Below are 14,829 nucleotides of genomic sequence, written 5' to 3'. Positions count from 1 at the left end.
CCTCGATTAATTTAATTTGGACAATGTTGCAGGTATGTTTCGAAAGAGTTGCTCGCGGTATGCTTCATACAGATCGGCTCACATTGGCGATTTTACTCTGTAGAATTCATTTGAAAGGAATGCCTTCTGAAGATCCTCTGGATTCTGAATTCCACTATTTCCTAAGAGCCAAAGAAGGCGTCATACCAAACACGGAACAACAAATAGAAGGACTGAGTGCTGAACAAATAGAAGCTATGGTCCGACTAGCATCCAGGTAATTTTTTAGTCGTGCATTCAATCCCGTAGAATTTATGAGCAGCAAATTAAAAAAAGTAACTGGTTATCTTTCCTTTGGTGTTAAGATTGAAAATTTCTCGCATATTTTTTCGATGTTTTTAAAATTTCCATCTTTAGAAAATGTAATCGTAGCCACTTTAATCATACTGGAACATGGACAGGTTAAACGTTTATTCCCACAATTGTTATTTTTAAACAGAGACAAATAAAAATGAAGGGAAAGTGATATCATTATTGCTAAGTAGTTTTATTTTGGCTAATTATAAAATATGATTAAGTATTTTTAACACTTCACGCTGTCCCAGCTCTCTGAGAATCCAGCGCTTCGTACAAATACCAAGTTCAAAATTGCACGATACGTCAACCATTATTTTACATAATTCACCATGAATTGCTACCATGCTTTTGTTCTCTAACGTCTTTTGAAAATCTACTCTCGGTATGTAATCCTGTTAACCAATTTACTGATAAAGAGGCTTACTTAGCATTTGAAACCACTTCTTCGATAAATAAATATTCCTCGAAGTACAATATAGAATTGGTCCTGTCTCACGCCTTGTAGCTGTATCTCATTATCGACGATACTATTTATGCTTCTCTTAGCTAAATTTAAAAAGTCTCTAAAGCAAAACGTTTTTTCATTAACCTTATAATAATTTAGTTAATTATTTGTTGAAGTTTGACAAAATGGATTTTTTTTCTCCATCGTTTCAGATTACCAACATTCCGACATTTAGTCTCGAAAGTACGTGAAATGCCAGAATTCGTTGCTTGGCTACAACAGAGCAGCCCAGAACAATGTGTCCCTACACTTTGGCACGAAGAAAAACCTTTATCGCCAATAGCTACTGCCATGAATCGTCTTTTGCTTATACAGGTAATTTTATTTAAGCATCTGTGATTTTTTCCTATTTTGGTTACTATAATATGTCGGACTTAAATAAAATAAAATAAATTTAGTCTAAGAAATAAAATAAAATTATTAAGTTCTTAAAAACTCAGATTATAGTAAAGATACCTAGAACACATAATTGAATACAATTATTTCCAATATTAGGCTGTGAGACCAGATCGAGTTGTGGCCGCTGCACATTTGTTGGTAGCCTCAATTTTGGGCGAAGGATTTACAAATTCTGCTGAACGAGAACCAAATCTTGGCGCAATCACTGAGAAAGAGCTCAGTTGTTCAGTACCTGCACTGCTTTGCTCGGTCCCAGGCTTTGATGCTACTTCCAGAGTTGATGATATGGCTGCTGAATTGGGCAAACAGATTGCTAGTATTGCAATAGGTTCAGCCGAAGGTTTCAGTCAAGCTGATTCGTTAATCAACATTGCTGTCAGATCTGGAAGGTAGATAAAATTTAATTCGCTTTTTATAAGTTGGTTTATTTTAAATGATATGATGTATACCATCAGCCATCAGTAATAATTTAAAATTAATATATTTTTTGTCTATTATAAGCTTATTCTGAGGCATTTTATATTATGTTTTTTTTTTTCCACAGGTGGGTACTGCTAAAAAATGTGCATTTAGCTCCACAATGGCTTGTACAACTGGAGAAGAAGTTGCATTCATTGCAACCTCATTCTAACTTCCGACTCTTTTTAACTATGGAAATAAATCCAAAAGTGCCCGTCAATCTGCTCAGGGCTGGTAGAATATTTGTTTTTGAGCCTCCTCCTGGTATCAGAGCTAATCTGCTAAGAACATTTAGTACCGTAAGTTTGGTTATCTTTTAAAATATTTTTTGAATATTCTTGAACCACAAGTGAGAAGAATTCTTCGAACGCTTAATTTAGATTTATTATTATTATTATTATTACTTTACTACTTAACTGCTAAAACTAGTGTAATATAAAATAGTTGGTCTATCAATCTAAGACTTCCCAATTTTAAAAGAGGAACGCTCTATCTTTGATCAAAGTGATGAGTTTTTAATTTCTGAAGAAGCTTACCATAATCACTTTGCTTGTAAAATTAATATGGCTTCAAGTTAATATTGGATCCTGTTTGAGATTAAAGTCAGGCAGACATTCTGATAATATTGGCCCTCAGTTGCTATTGAGCGAAAGGGTTAAATCAATTCAATCAAATTGAAATGAATTCAAACCTATTGATTACTGTGACAGTTTGATCTTTTATGAAAGTATATTCCGCGTATATATTTGTTATTTTTGTATTGTGCATTGTAGGTTCCAGCTTCAAGAATGATGAAAGCGCCGAGTGAAAGAGCTAGATTATACTTCCTACTCGCTTGGTTTAATGCAATTGTCCAAGAAAGGCTTCGGTATGCGCCTTTAGGCTGGGCAAAACATTATGAATTCAATGAGTCAGATTTAAGAGTTGCTTGTGATACTTTGGACACATGGATTGACGCAACCGCTGTGGTATGTTTTTTGTTTTAAATTTTTCAATTTTTAAAAATTCATTGCTAATATTTCATAAAAAGGATGAGTTAAATATAAATAAAATCCTCGATCATTTAATATAATTTACAGGGACGTACACAACTACCTCCAGAGAAAGTGCCGTGGGATGCTTTGGTAACTCTGTTGTCACAGTGTATCTACGGTGGTAAGATCGACAACGATTTCGACCAAAGATTACTTAGTTCATTTTTATCCAAATTATTCACACCTAGAAGTTTTGAATCAGATTTCGCTTTGGTGGCAAACGTGGACGGAGTTGCAGGTGCTCCTGGAGGCCAGAGGTAACATCGCTTAAGACCAGTATTTTTTCCCCCCCATTTATTTAAGTAAAATATCTTCTATTTTTAATGTCTGATCACGATTTTAGGCATATAACAATGCCAGATGGGACTAGGAGAGATCATTTCTTATATTGGATAGAATGTTTGGCTGATAGACAGACACCATCTTGGCTCGGCCTACCTAACAATGCAGAAAAAGTCCTACTTACAAATAGAGGTAAGAACTTTAAAATAACATTTAAGAAATCTTCTTTCTTGTTTACTAAAACCCAGCACTGTTTTCATTAAAATTTAGTATTTTAGTTAAAATTTCTCTCTTTACTCACTTGCTGTTCTCTGTACCAAGAAAGATTTCTTGAACAAATTTTTCTTTTGGATTTCTTAAACCTCAACGGACCTACTGCTTAGAAATTTGTTGCATTTTTTTTTTCGGAAAATTGAGTTGAAGGTGGAGTTTGATAAAGACTTCAGAAAAAGTCCTATGAGTGTTCATCAGTTTTTTTGTTTTAAACAGGTACGGATCTTGTGATAAAGCTGTTGAAGATGCAGCAATTAGAAGATGAAGATGAACTTGCATACACCGAAGAGAATGCAATGAAAGAGACTGGAGGCTCATTGACTCCGGCGGCTTCACTCAACAGTATTCCACCAAGACCATCAGATGGTCGTCCAGCCTGGATGAGAACACTATTCAATTCCGCGACCACTTGGCTGGAATTGTTGCCCACAAATCTGCCGGTTAGTATTTCTGTTCTGGTTGTAATGTTTCAAACCCAAGTGCTCATTGGTCATCTTCTCCCTTCTTCATAAAAACTATTTCAATTGTGTATTTTCAGACTCTGAAAAGAACAGTGGAGAACATTAAAGACCCATTGTATAGATACTTCGAAAGAGAAGTTAATTCTGGCGCTCGATTACTTAAAGATGTTATCCACGATCTGCAAGATGTTGTACTTATCTGTCAGGTCTGTAAAATGTTATCATTTCTTCAACACCTTTTTAATCAAGTATATCTTCATTAAAAAAAAAAAAAAAAAAAAAAAATTTAACATTTAATTTTGAACAGGGAGAAAAGAAACAGACAAATTATCACCGATCCATGCTCTCTGATTTGGTAAGAGGAATGTTGCCATCTTCGTGGCGACGTTATACAGTACCCCGAGGTTGTACCGTCATACAATGGATCACAGACTTTGCACATCGTGTCAGACAGTTGGATCATATTTCACAGTTAGCTACATCTAGAGGTCCTTCAGAAATTAAGGTTTGTAGGTTATATAAGTTTTTTAAATTTTTTTTTAGTCAATTTTTTTATAATGTAATGTCTTTTCACCAGAAATGCCGAGGTGTCCTTGAGCAAGAAAAATTTGTTTCAGTTTTTGTTTTTATTTTATTTTTTTTTAAACTGCCAATTTTCAGGTTTAAGATTGATTAATTTATTATTCATTTACATTAACACATATACACACCATGTAACTTAATGTTGCTTGGATAGAGCTCTCTCATTACAATCAGTCTCTTTAAGCCGATTTTTAGATAGTTATCATTTTAGTTCTATTAAATTTTCTTTTATTGATAATGATGTAGCTTTTCCTAAATTTTCTTTATAGAAGAGGTTTGAAATCCACTTATCATTTGTGTTTTCGGGTTTTCGAAAATACTCCATGAAAGTCAACTTTAATCCGGTTAAATGTACTATTTTATTTTCTCGTATATCTTGAGACAGACTAACCTTATTACTCTACATATTAACATTACTGTATAATATTAATAATTGAAATAATTTTTATGAATTATAGGAAAAAATGTTTCTATGATATTTTTATGATTTAATTTTTTTCTTATTTTTTTATGTCCGCTATTATTGATTATTTTTCGTGTAAACCAACCAGCATCTCGCATATCGCCATGGTGGTGGTAATGTGTTAAATATTGTACACAAATTTACATACTTGAATCTGCCATTGTCTGTTGTCTCCGTAAATGCCATGAGTTTCGATTTTAGTATATAAAGTTACTAAATTAAACTCTGTTTAACTCAAATTAATAATTTTCACAAAAGTTGTATTTTATTTTAGCTTTAATTAACTAATATTTTACTTTTTATTAAATTTTCTTTATAATAACTCTTTTTACTCTTTTTAAATTGAACACTTTTGAATCCTTAAGTTTTATAATTATTAACTTTTTATTGAGTGTTTAATTGAATTCATGATCTATTTTAAATCTAGTTTTTCGAGACCAAAGAAGTGTGTTTTAGAAAGATCATGGTCTCGTACTTATGTGTGAAGACCTAGCTCAAACAGAAAAAACAAAATCTTTGTAAGTTCTTTCTTTTGAGAACCTCCATCATGGAATTCATCTCTAACTTGCGATGGAAATCTTCTACGGAAAGTAGCACCTTAATGAATTTTGTTTTCCTTTTTCAGAGATTTTTTGTAAGTTTCTTTCATTCATTACGTATTTGAAGAACTATAACTTCTAATATATATTTTTCATGGAAAATTCATTTAGAGCATTTCTAGGGATGGATGGAGATTAATAGAAGCTGTCCTGTAAAAAACATTAACGAGGATTAAGTGGGTTGAAAAATTTTTTTGTTTACAGAAGAAAATTGTGGATAAGTCCTGAACTGTATTACGGTATCCTCAAAAAACATCTTCTTTCCTTAAGCCAGAATTTAATTCAGATAATTTAATTTCTAGAGGAATTTCAGTGTTCGTCGCATGCCTGGGTACTCTCTTAACCATTTCTGTGAGAATTGAAGATACACATGCATTTTTCACTCCAAATTTTTATTTTTAAATAATATTGATATAGAATTCATTTAATTTCTAAATGAATATATTTTTTTTTGTAATTACAGAATGTAGCTGTATGGTTAGGTGGCCTGACCAATCCTGAAGCATATGTAACAGCTACCAGGCAATGTATTGCCCAGGCCAACAGCTGGTCACTGGAAGAGCTTGTGCTAGACGTAACCATCTTGGAACAGGGAGTCACTAACTATGACAGCAGTGCTGATAACAGTTTCCCGGTGATTGGACTTAAGTTACAAGGAGCTCAGTGTCGTAATAATCAACTATTACTTACTTCGACCATCATGATGGATCTGCCGACTACATTGCTCAGATGGCATAGGTAAATTATTACGAAATAATCAATTGTTGATAGAATTAAACTAGGCATCAGTTCTCATACTGCTGATAACTAAGTATTGCTATCGTGTAAATTTCATTGGAAATTAATACGTTTAAAGGGCCCCTAAATTAGAAAGAAAAGGTTTCTGCGTGTACGTATTGCATTTCAACATTGACTTAAAAACAAAAAATCACTCATGCATGCTTCAAGAAAAATAATGTGAGTATTCTTAATCCGTACAATATTAGTGTTAACTTATATTTTTCTCTTTTACAGAGTTGGAGGAAAGACTAATACCGGGAAACTTTCATTACCAGTGTATTTGAATTCCACCAGAAGTGAACTATTGTTCACAGTCGATTTAAACATAGCACCTGGTCAGGACCAGCATAGTTTCTATGAAAGAGGTGTGGCACTGCTTACGTCTACTGCTCTTAATTAAAATCCTCCCTGCCCACCAATTTTCACGCACACTGAAGAGATGGCAAATTGTGCAATATCTTTAAAATTTTAGTGATCACACACAAGATCCTTTTTCTTTATACACAGTAATAAAATTAATTATGCTCGGTCACACAGCGTATAATGGAGGAAATTCTAGGCAGGTAATAAAATGATTCTATAAAATGATTTTCAAGAGAACTTATTAGAAAGAAATACACTGGAAAAGAAGTTTTCATTTAAGTAAAACGGCACATGGGGACTATTCTCTCAATAGTTAGATTATCTTATAAAAAGAAAACATAAATATTTATTCACGCTTTGTTTTTCTTTGTTATTTTTCATTTTATTTTTATTTTTTTTTAGGCTTGCTAATTATGTAAATATAGTCGGTATAAGTATATAGTACATTTATTTGATCTTTTTGCCTACAAAAATTATGTTTGCTAATTTCGTTCTTTTTAGTTTACTCTTCTTAAATGCTTGTGCCCACCTAAAATTGTGAATGTAGTATTTGTCATTAACGTTTTTATATAAATTTAATATATATATAAAACTACAAGCAAAAAAAAAAACTTTCGACGCACATAATTTACAGTTCATGGTATTGGTTTTTTGTTTTTCTAATTAGAAAGCAAAGAAGGGGAAGAGGGAGCAAATCATTGTTTAGAAGTACTCTTATCATTTACATTTGTAATTATAGATTTATTTATATTTACAATTAGTGTGTACATACAAATTTATAAAATGAGTTATTTAAATTAATACAATTAAAAAATAAGTTACAAGATTGGTTATTAAAACAAAAAAAGTTAATTTATAAATTTATTTAATTATATTTATTTAAACATTAAAACTAGTTCTCAAAAATACATAATTCGCGCTGAAAAACAAAAATAATAATTATGATAAGTTAATTACATATACACAAGTTTTCATTCGTAATTGGTATAAGACGAAGATCGTAATGCTTTAATTATCGGTGATAGTATTTTTTTAAATATTAATTTCGCCATTTTTTTATTTAATTTATATTTTATTTATTAAAATAATTTAATCAATACTTTAGAATAAGTACTAAAGTTCTGTAAGTATATTACGCTGTAGAGGTAAGAAGTAAGCCCGGTCTATGTTATATATAAAAAAAAAATTCTATAAAAAATAGAATGTGATCATTAAATTTTATTATTACGTAATAAAACATTTATTTATACAAGAAAAAATTTAATATGTAAATTGTTAGCAAAAAATAAGGAATTTAAAAAAAAACTGATCAGAATAAATTAATAAAGATGTCAATTTCCAATTTTTTTTACCCTACTGAAAACAAAAAATTTCAAATACAGAATTGTTTCTTTGTATGCTATGAACAAATAGGTAATATTTTATATACCCGATTTTCAGTGAAATGGTTTCCTAAATATCTGTCACTAACACAATAGTATGGACCTGGGAGGTAGGTATGCTATATATTTAAAATATAAAAAATACTTTATGATATCACTCAATTGAAGTTTTAGAAGAATGTTATTCCTTGATGTAACCTATTTTTTCACAGATGCATAGGGGAGAGTTGAGTTTCTCACCCTTGCGGTGCGTTCTAATGAGATTTCATTAATTTTATCCTTCGTAGCATTCATGTTTCTTGAATCCCAGACCGTTTCGGATTTGTATACACTACAGAGGTAGATTAATTAAGTGCAAAGATTTATACTTTTTATTCAAAAATTTTTTGCAACCTAATTTAAATATTCTAGCTTTGCAATAAACGTTGGTGTATAGCAAAATACAGTAGCTTGCTGGTTAATGATGTTAATATATTTATCTTTTTTCCTACGTTTCTGAAGTTTTATTATCATTAACATTTAACATGTTTTTTGAATTCCATCTCTTCTGTATTATACAAATGTTCCTGGTACATTCCGACTGGTTTTTATTAAAGAAAAAATTGTGTTGGACAATAGAAAGGAATCAAATTGGCACAAATCGCTTCTTTTGTTGCGTTACTTCTATTCAAAAATTATAAAGTTAAAGGAATGGTTAAATTAATTAGAAAACAAATCTGTCCTGCATGAAAAATTAACTAAAATTTTGTATTTCTATGATTTTATTTTGATTTGTGTTTAACCTATTGTTTAAATGAATTGTCTTATTCATTTTCACTTCATAGGTGTTTAATTATTGTTTTATTTATTATATAATGTGGCAGATTGTAAAACTCTTGGTAAACCTAACGGTAACCTATTGTTCTTACTTTGTGTATGTTTTCTTGCTGGTTGTTACCTGAGCGAGAGGATTTTTGCAATTGTGCGGGTGGCAAAGTATTTTTATGCATTTCTTTAATAGTTCAAACTTTAACACAATTGTTTTGTAACAATGAATGGCATAATGAATAAAAGGAGTTCACTTTCCTTTTATCTTAGGTAACGAAAGCTACTTGATGTAACAGAGTGTAATCAATTTTTTTAAAATTAGAATGGTGATAATGCAACGAATTCACTTTAGATAAGGGTATTAGAAATTATTCACTCAACAATGTTATTACTTTACTTTTATAATATTGTTGAATACGTGATTCTGACAAGGTAATAACAAATAAGTAAGTAGGTAAAATTCTATAAAAGAAAATCCTTAAACACTGAAGAACATACTAGTACATTCTTATGTTCTATATTCTATAGAACAAGTATAGAATATTCATTTATATTCTAGTTAAAACGTTCATGTTTGTGAGATTTGCAAATGCTTTTTTGAGAAATTTTTAGACCAGAAATACACTTTTTTGTAAGAATTTTTTGATATTACTTTGTTGTTTACTTAAATTATTTTTAATCTAAGAAGTAATTTTTCTTGGGTTTATTACATTTATCTACTTTGTTCTAGTCTTTTTACTCTGACCAGCCTAACGTAAAATTTCACCTCTTCTAATAAAAAGTGGAAGCATACTGCTTTGCATTCATTTATTTAAATGTCCGTTGTGCCTTTACTCCATTAGTTATACTTGCTTGCAATTAACTAATAAACAACTAATTTTTTTTCTATAAAGAAAAAGAGAATAAGAACCTTAAAAACACTTTCTTTCACCTTTTGTTTTAATATCCCTTTGAATGGAATATCCCATGTTACTTCCACTTATAATCAGTAACAAAGTTAAGTTATGAATGCTATATATTAATACATGCAGCATTATATAGGATCTTGTGAGTTGCACTAAATAATTTCTTATTAGTATTTTCTTTCTAAAATCGAATCTTTTTCTCAAAAAAAATGTTTACTATAATTTATTTCTGGAAGTCTTGGTTGCACAACAGAATCTATAAAAACAGTTTTGTGAGGTATATCGTGAATACCGAAGTAAACCTTGCCCAGCATTATGTTTTAGACTAAACCACTTTTTAGCAATTGTTTTGCAGGTCTCAGCATTATGTTATATGATAATATAGGTATTCAAATTCGTTTTTAAAGTTATCATGTAACCTAAAAGGAAATTGATTGAAGGAACTAAATGATTTACGATATGTTTCTGGAAGAATTGAATAATCTTAAACCAAAACTATCTTGAAAATGATATATTGCTGGTTTCATTGGTACATATCCTTTAAATTCATACTAAAAGTGATTTTGATGAACAGAATCTATTGAAACAGCAAAGGAAATTAAATGAACTCTCCAGACATTGATTTTTTGAAGGTAAGTGGTTGATTGAAGATATGTATGTAAGAATTTTTTTTAAAAAATTCTAACTTAATTGCGTAAATTTGTTATCTAACGCACGTTTTAACGATGCAGCATTAAATTCCTATTAAAATTGCAACTCTAATCTCTTTTGGTAGATAGATACCAAAGTTGTTTGGTTTGTTTTATGGTTTCAAAGAAAACGACTACAGCAATTTACGTTAAACTTTGTACAATTACTGAATACATCATATTCTATTATTTTTTTTGGAAATTATAATCTGAGATTTGATTTCAAAGAGGTTTTTTGAGTGAAAGTCCAACTCAGCACCTTCAACCATAGCTACTTAAGATACGGACCTATTCTCATTAACTTATGTTACGGTTCAACCCCTGAAATTACTCTACCCAAATTTCAATTTTAAAGAAAATCTATCGAGGCAATTTTCAAGAATCGCCAAAAGGAAGTCATACGTAATAGCTTTCTATTTTCGTCTTTAAAACTTAAATTACTTTTAAAAACTCAATTCCAAAAATGAATTTCCCTAAAACTAGTATAATTAAAGTAATAAATAACCAAAAAAAGATAATTAGTTGGAACTATTTTATTATCAAAGTACTACTCGAACAGGTCACCATATGTGACGTCACAAAGTAGTTTCCAATTAATAAATGAATTAAATTTTTTTTAAGTTTAGAAAACTTTTTTTAGCCATAATTTCATGAAATTCAATATAAGCTGATTGAATTTTTTTTAATGTAGCAGCACATACATCGTATGAATGTACGTAACGGCCATTTTGCCAGTTTTACTCGTGATCTCAACCAGGTAACCTCGTAGTTGCAAAGTAAATTCGTTTTCTTAACTAAAACTGAAAATATTGCATCAAATGTTTATTACTATTAATATAATAATACAAAAACAATAAGGCTACATAAAAATTTATTATTTTACAAAATTTTAGTTTATTAAAACGAAAAAAAAGAGCTGGCTACTTAAGCTAAACAACCAATCCCAACAGGCCTGAATGTTTATTTGTTGGAATTAATTAGAGCTTTTTTTTGTTAATTATCAATCTTTTAACTTCTTTTTAATGGTTTTTGTTAATATTTTAGGGTAATTTAGTTTTTATAATAAAAATTAGAAAATAATTTAACTTCATATACAGTGGTTAAGTATCCTCAATACTTCAAACTAATTTTTACTAATATTTGTATTTTATATAAAATCTTTTTACACTTAAACATTCGATGGCATTTGAATAATCAAAAAATGTTGTATAATGATTCTTGAATTACACCATTTTTTATATCTAAACTGTGGTACAGTTGGTTTGAAACAGATATATTTTTGTTGGCATGAAGAGGAAGAATTCGACAGATACAATGACTTATTTGTTGGGGTAATATAGTGAGTGCCCAAGCAAGACATTATTCCGATAATATATATAAAGCAACAACAGGACCAAAGAAAATGTCAATTTAGATCTAATTTCAAATGGTTACATTGCTTTAAGTTAACTTTAATTTTTTAAAGATCACTTTAATAAAAATAAAATATTCACAAAAAATGGAAAAATAGAAAATTATTAATGTAATTTTACTTAATGACGACGCTTTTTAAGTTGTGCATTAACCACTTTAGCAAATTTAGTGCTCAAATCGAAATAAGTAGCGTTTACGTGTTGTTTAATCAATTTTTAGTTTGAAATTAGAATCGAGCTACAGGCTTTGATATTAATGAAACATGCTATCACAAAGCTGCGATGAAGTAGTATATTTAAAAAGTTTTTCTCTTTATTTTGTTATGGAGAGGGTATGGTTTAATTATTTACAGAACTCAATTTCAAAAGTTTAAGTTCAACAAAAGGTAAGCTGACTTGAATTCTACGGGTGGATTTAGGCTTTTTGTAATTTTTAAATTAGGCTTACAACTTAGTTATGGCTGATTAGAGGCGTCATCCTCAAGGTGACAGATGCATCTGAGATGACATAACTAAGTTGTCGCTCTAAACATATGTTAATCTGAGATATCTGAGCGAATTATGAAAATATAAAACGTTTTTGTGGGTATTCGAATTCCTTTTGAAGCCCCCCACTTTTCCTTCCGAAGCCACTCAAGAGGGAGTCAACAGAAAGTAAAATCTACTCAACTAGACCTAAGGATTCAACGGTCTCCTGTTCTCAAAAGACCGAAACCAAAAACGAATTGTAAACCACCAGTTAGTACTTATTTAGCTTCCACATTCCAACACTAGGCTTTTCAGTTATCAATCACCCCCTTCATCAAGCCACTCTTTGATGAGGTTTTCCTGGTTTAGTGCAGGCTACTAATCAACCTCTACATCTCTTTTCCACGCAAGAACATCGTTCTTTTTTTTTTACCTCCATTTGCAACGATACATCGCCACTCAGTCCACTCATAACTACCTTCACCAACCATCTTCACTGTCAAGCATTTCGGCGCAGGATGTTAGGGCTCTTAGTTTTTCTAAAGGAATTTTTCCAAAGAAAAAAAACCGCTCTACTAATAGATCTACAATTAGCCTCTACTCATAAACAGCTTCCGTAACATGATCTAAACCATTCGTAAGTCTACTTCTTCCATCAGGTCAATGCTAATTTTGACATCGATAATCCTCGAAACCAATTACTTCTGTCGCCTAAAAAACATCAGAACTATCGAAGCTATTTTCTACTTGTCTGGAGAGGCTCTGATTACTGTCCAGGGATAATGAAAGATTGATGTTTTTGCATCAATCTCAATTAGTAGTTAAAATTTCGATTTTTCTTCAATAATTTTGGATCGTTTGTTATAAGTGATAAGAAATTGTGAAAATGTAAATGATTATTCCAATACTCACGCCCATTCGGGGGGAGGAGACAGTATTTAGCTTACAAGGAATACTATGTAGATACCAGAATTTGGGCATTATCAAAGTTTCCTTCGCGCAGGATATAAAACGAACTTTCACAAGAAACATAATGGTTATATAAAAATCAAAATGGTTAGGGTTATATAAAACTAAATCTTCAATCCTTGAATTGTTAATATCTGGATCAGATAGCTTGTTTTGTATGGCTTGTTCTAAATGAATGTATTTAAATTTCTAAGTTCTGAGTAGGCCGTACATACATAATGTGTAGGATGTGGTCTTTTTTCAGCATTAAACCAAACGTATAATAGATTTTAGAGTAAACATTCAATCTTTTGTTTTAATTATAAAACTCTACAGCATTTTTTTTTTTCTATTTGTCATCTTTAATTGGAGGAAGATATTCTTAATTTCATTTTTCATTTTCCAATCTAATAAAGGTTCATTGACTTGTGGGAACTAATAGGACGGTACTTTAGCCGTTTCTTACCTCGCAGTGTTGAGGAGGAACCAAGGTATATAAAAGATTTGCTCAATTTCAAACCCAGTTCTTGATAACGAGCCAGCTAGAGGTCCGACTTTTTTTAAACAGCTCAATTGAGCAAGTTTGATTCCATCTCTCATCATTCGACTTTAGAGCTTTGTATCCATCTCTTTCTAAACGTAACAAATAGCTATTTCTATAATATCGAAGTTAATTTTTACAAGTAATAACTTCCGATAAATATTGTATAAGAAAATAACTTTAAAACGTAAAGAAATTTAGTTCCTTGTAGAAATAAAATACAATATTCCAAAATTGTTAGATACAAAAAAAATGGTAAAGGCGTACTATTACTGCTTGTAGCTCTCCAGTTGTAACAAATAACTAGATCGTTTTTGTAGATCACTGGTGGCAGAAAGGTGCTCAGATAATTTCAGAAATATTATCTGTTTTACACTCTCCATCAAATAAACATTGTCATGCTGATGGATTCCAAATCTCTTCCATTAATTCGAATACACTGCAACAATAATCTTCCTTATTTCATAGTCTACGCTACGAAATTCTAATAGCATTTTTTGAATCTGCTAACAAAACAACAGACCTGTAATGAGGTAACTGCAGAAGTTGGACTGCAGCCAACCTGAGTCACCTCGTTACAGGGTCTTCAAGTTTGTTAGAAGTAAATAAAATGGCAGTTGGATTATTAGCTAAAAGATAGAAATAGAAGTTATTTGTTGTTAGGAATTTAGAAAAAAGATATGTATTACCTTTGATTCGATTCAAGGTCTAAGAAATTATATTAGGAATCGTATTTGTTGATTTAGTGGAAGATGTTGAATCCGAAGTGTAGAACAGTGATCCAGTTTGGTGGTAAGAGTGAAATATAATTGAAAATATCAGTGCTTTTTTTTTTGCTGTCAGCGTTCACCAAAAATTATCTGATTATTGGATAATCTGAATCTATGAGAAATTATAGTCACTTTTCTTAACTTTCTTTTTTAATCGGCCTTTTTTTTTAATACTGCAGGGTGTATTCATTTTTCTAATGATTTAAATGATTTAATTATTTGCGATTATTGTAGCTCAATCATGGGCTGATGCCCAACAAATCTAGTTTTTTGGCAGATATTAATTTTGACTTAAAGTCTTCTTTTATCTATCCGGGATTTTAACAGAATCAATTGAACTTCCCCAAAATATATCTGTATTTATTCGTTTG

At 30.7% G+C, this 14,829-nt stretch overlaps 1 protein-coding gene and 1 long non-coding RNA gene across 11 annotated transcripts in view; one reads left to right on the top strand and one right to left on the bottom strand.

Annotated features, from left to right (window-relative positions):
• Dhc64C (dynein heavy chain, cytoplasmic) overlaps nucleotides 1–7,526 on the top strand; it is a 47,110-nt gene extending 39,584 nt beyond the window's left edge. For all 10 annotated transcript variants that reach the window (XM_074126091.1, XM_074126093.1, XM_074126090.1 and 7 more), the window contains 12 exons: nucleotides 33–256; nucleotides 994–1,156; nucleotides 1,337–1,629; nucleotides 1,785–1,998; nucleotides 2,473–2,667; nucleotides 2,779–2,990; nucleotides 3,077–3,207; nucleotides 3,505–3,728; nucleotides 3,827–3,955; nucleotides 4,057–4,254; nucleotides 5,857–6,131; nucleotides 6,408–7,526. In XM_074126091.1, the coding sequence (XP_073982192.1) occupies nucleotides 33–256; nucleotides 994–1,156; nucleotides 1,337–1,629; nucleotides 1,785–1,998; nucleotides 2,473–2,667; nucleotides 2,779–2,990; nucleotides 3,077–3,207; nucleotides 3,505–3,728; nucleotides 3,827–3,955; nucleotides 4,057–4,254; nucleotides 5,857–6,131; nucleotides 6,408–6,573 (2,424 nt within the window). In that variant the 3' untranslated portion in view covers nucleotides 6,574–7,526. The remainder of the gene's footprint in view (nucleotides 1–32; nucleotides 257–993; nucleotides 1,157–1,336; nucleotides 1,630–1,784; nucleotides 1,999–2,472; nucleotides 2,668–2,778; nucleotides 2,991–3,076; nucleotides 3,208–3,504; nucleotides 3,729–3,826; nucleotides 3,956–4,056; nucleotides 4,255–5,856; nucleotides 6,132–6,407) is intronic.
• A 3,073-nt stretch (nucleotides 7,527–10,599) lies between these two features.
• LOC141453207 (uncharacterized) lies at nucleotides 10,600–14,829 on the bottom strand. Its single transcript, XR_012457845.1, has 3 exons — nucleotides 14,378–14,829; nucleotides 13,614–14,127; nucleotides 10,600–11,119 (listed from the first exon to the last, which is right to left on the bottom strand). It is a non-coding gene; the product is annotated as an uncharacterized lncRNA (long non-coding RNA).

The sequence above is a fragment of the Rhodnius prolixus genome, unplaced genomic scaffold, assembly GCF_049639745.1.
Source record: "Rhodnius prolixus isolate KJV_2025 unplaced genomic scaffold, Rpr scaffold_3, whole genome shotgun sequence".
In the NCBI taxonomy this organism is placed as follows: domain Eukaryota; kingdom Metazoa; phylum Arthropoda; class Insecta; order Hemiptera; family Reduviidae; genus Rhodnius; species Rhodnius prolixus.
This window is presented reverse-complemented; position numbering and strand designations above follow the sequence as displayed.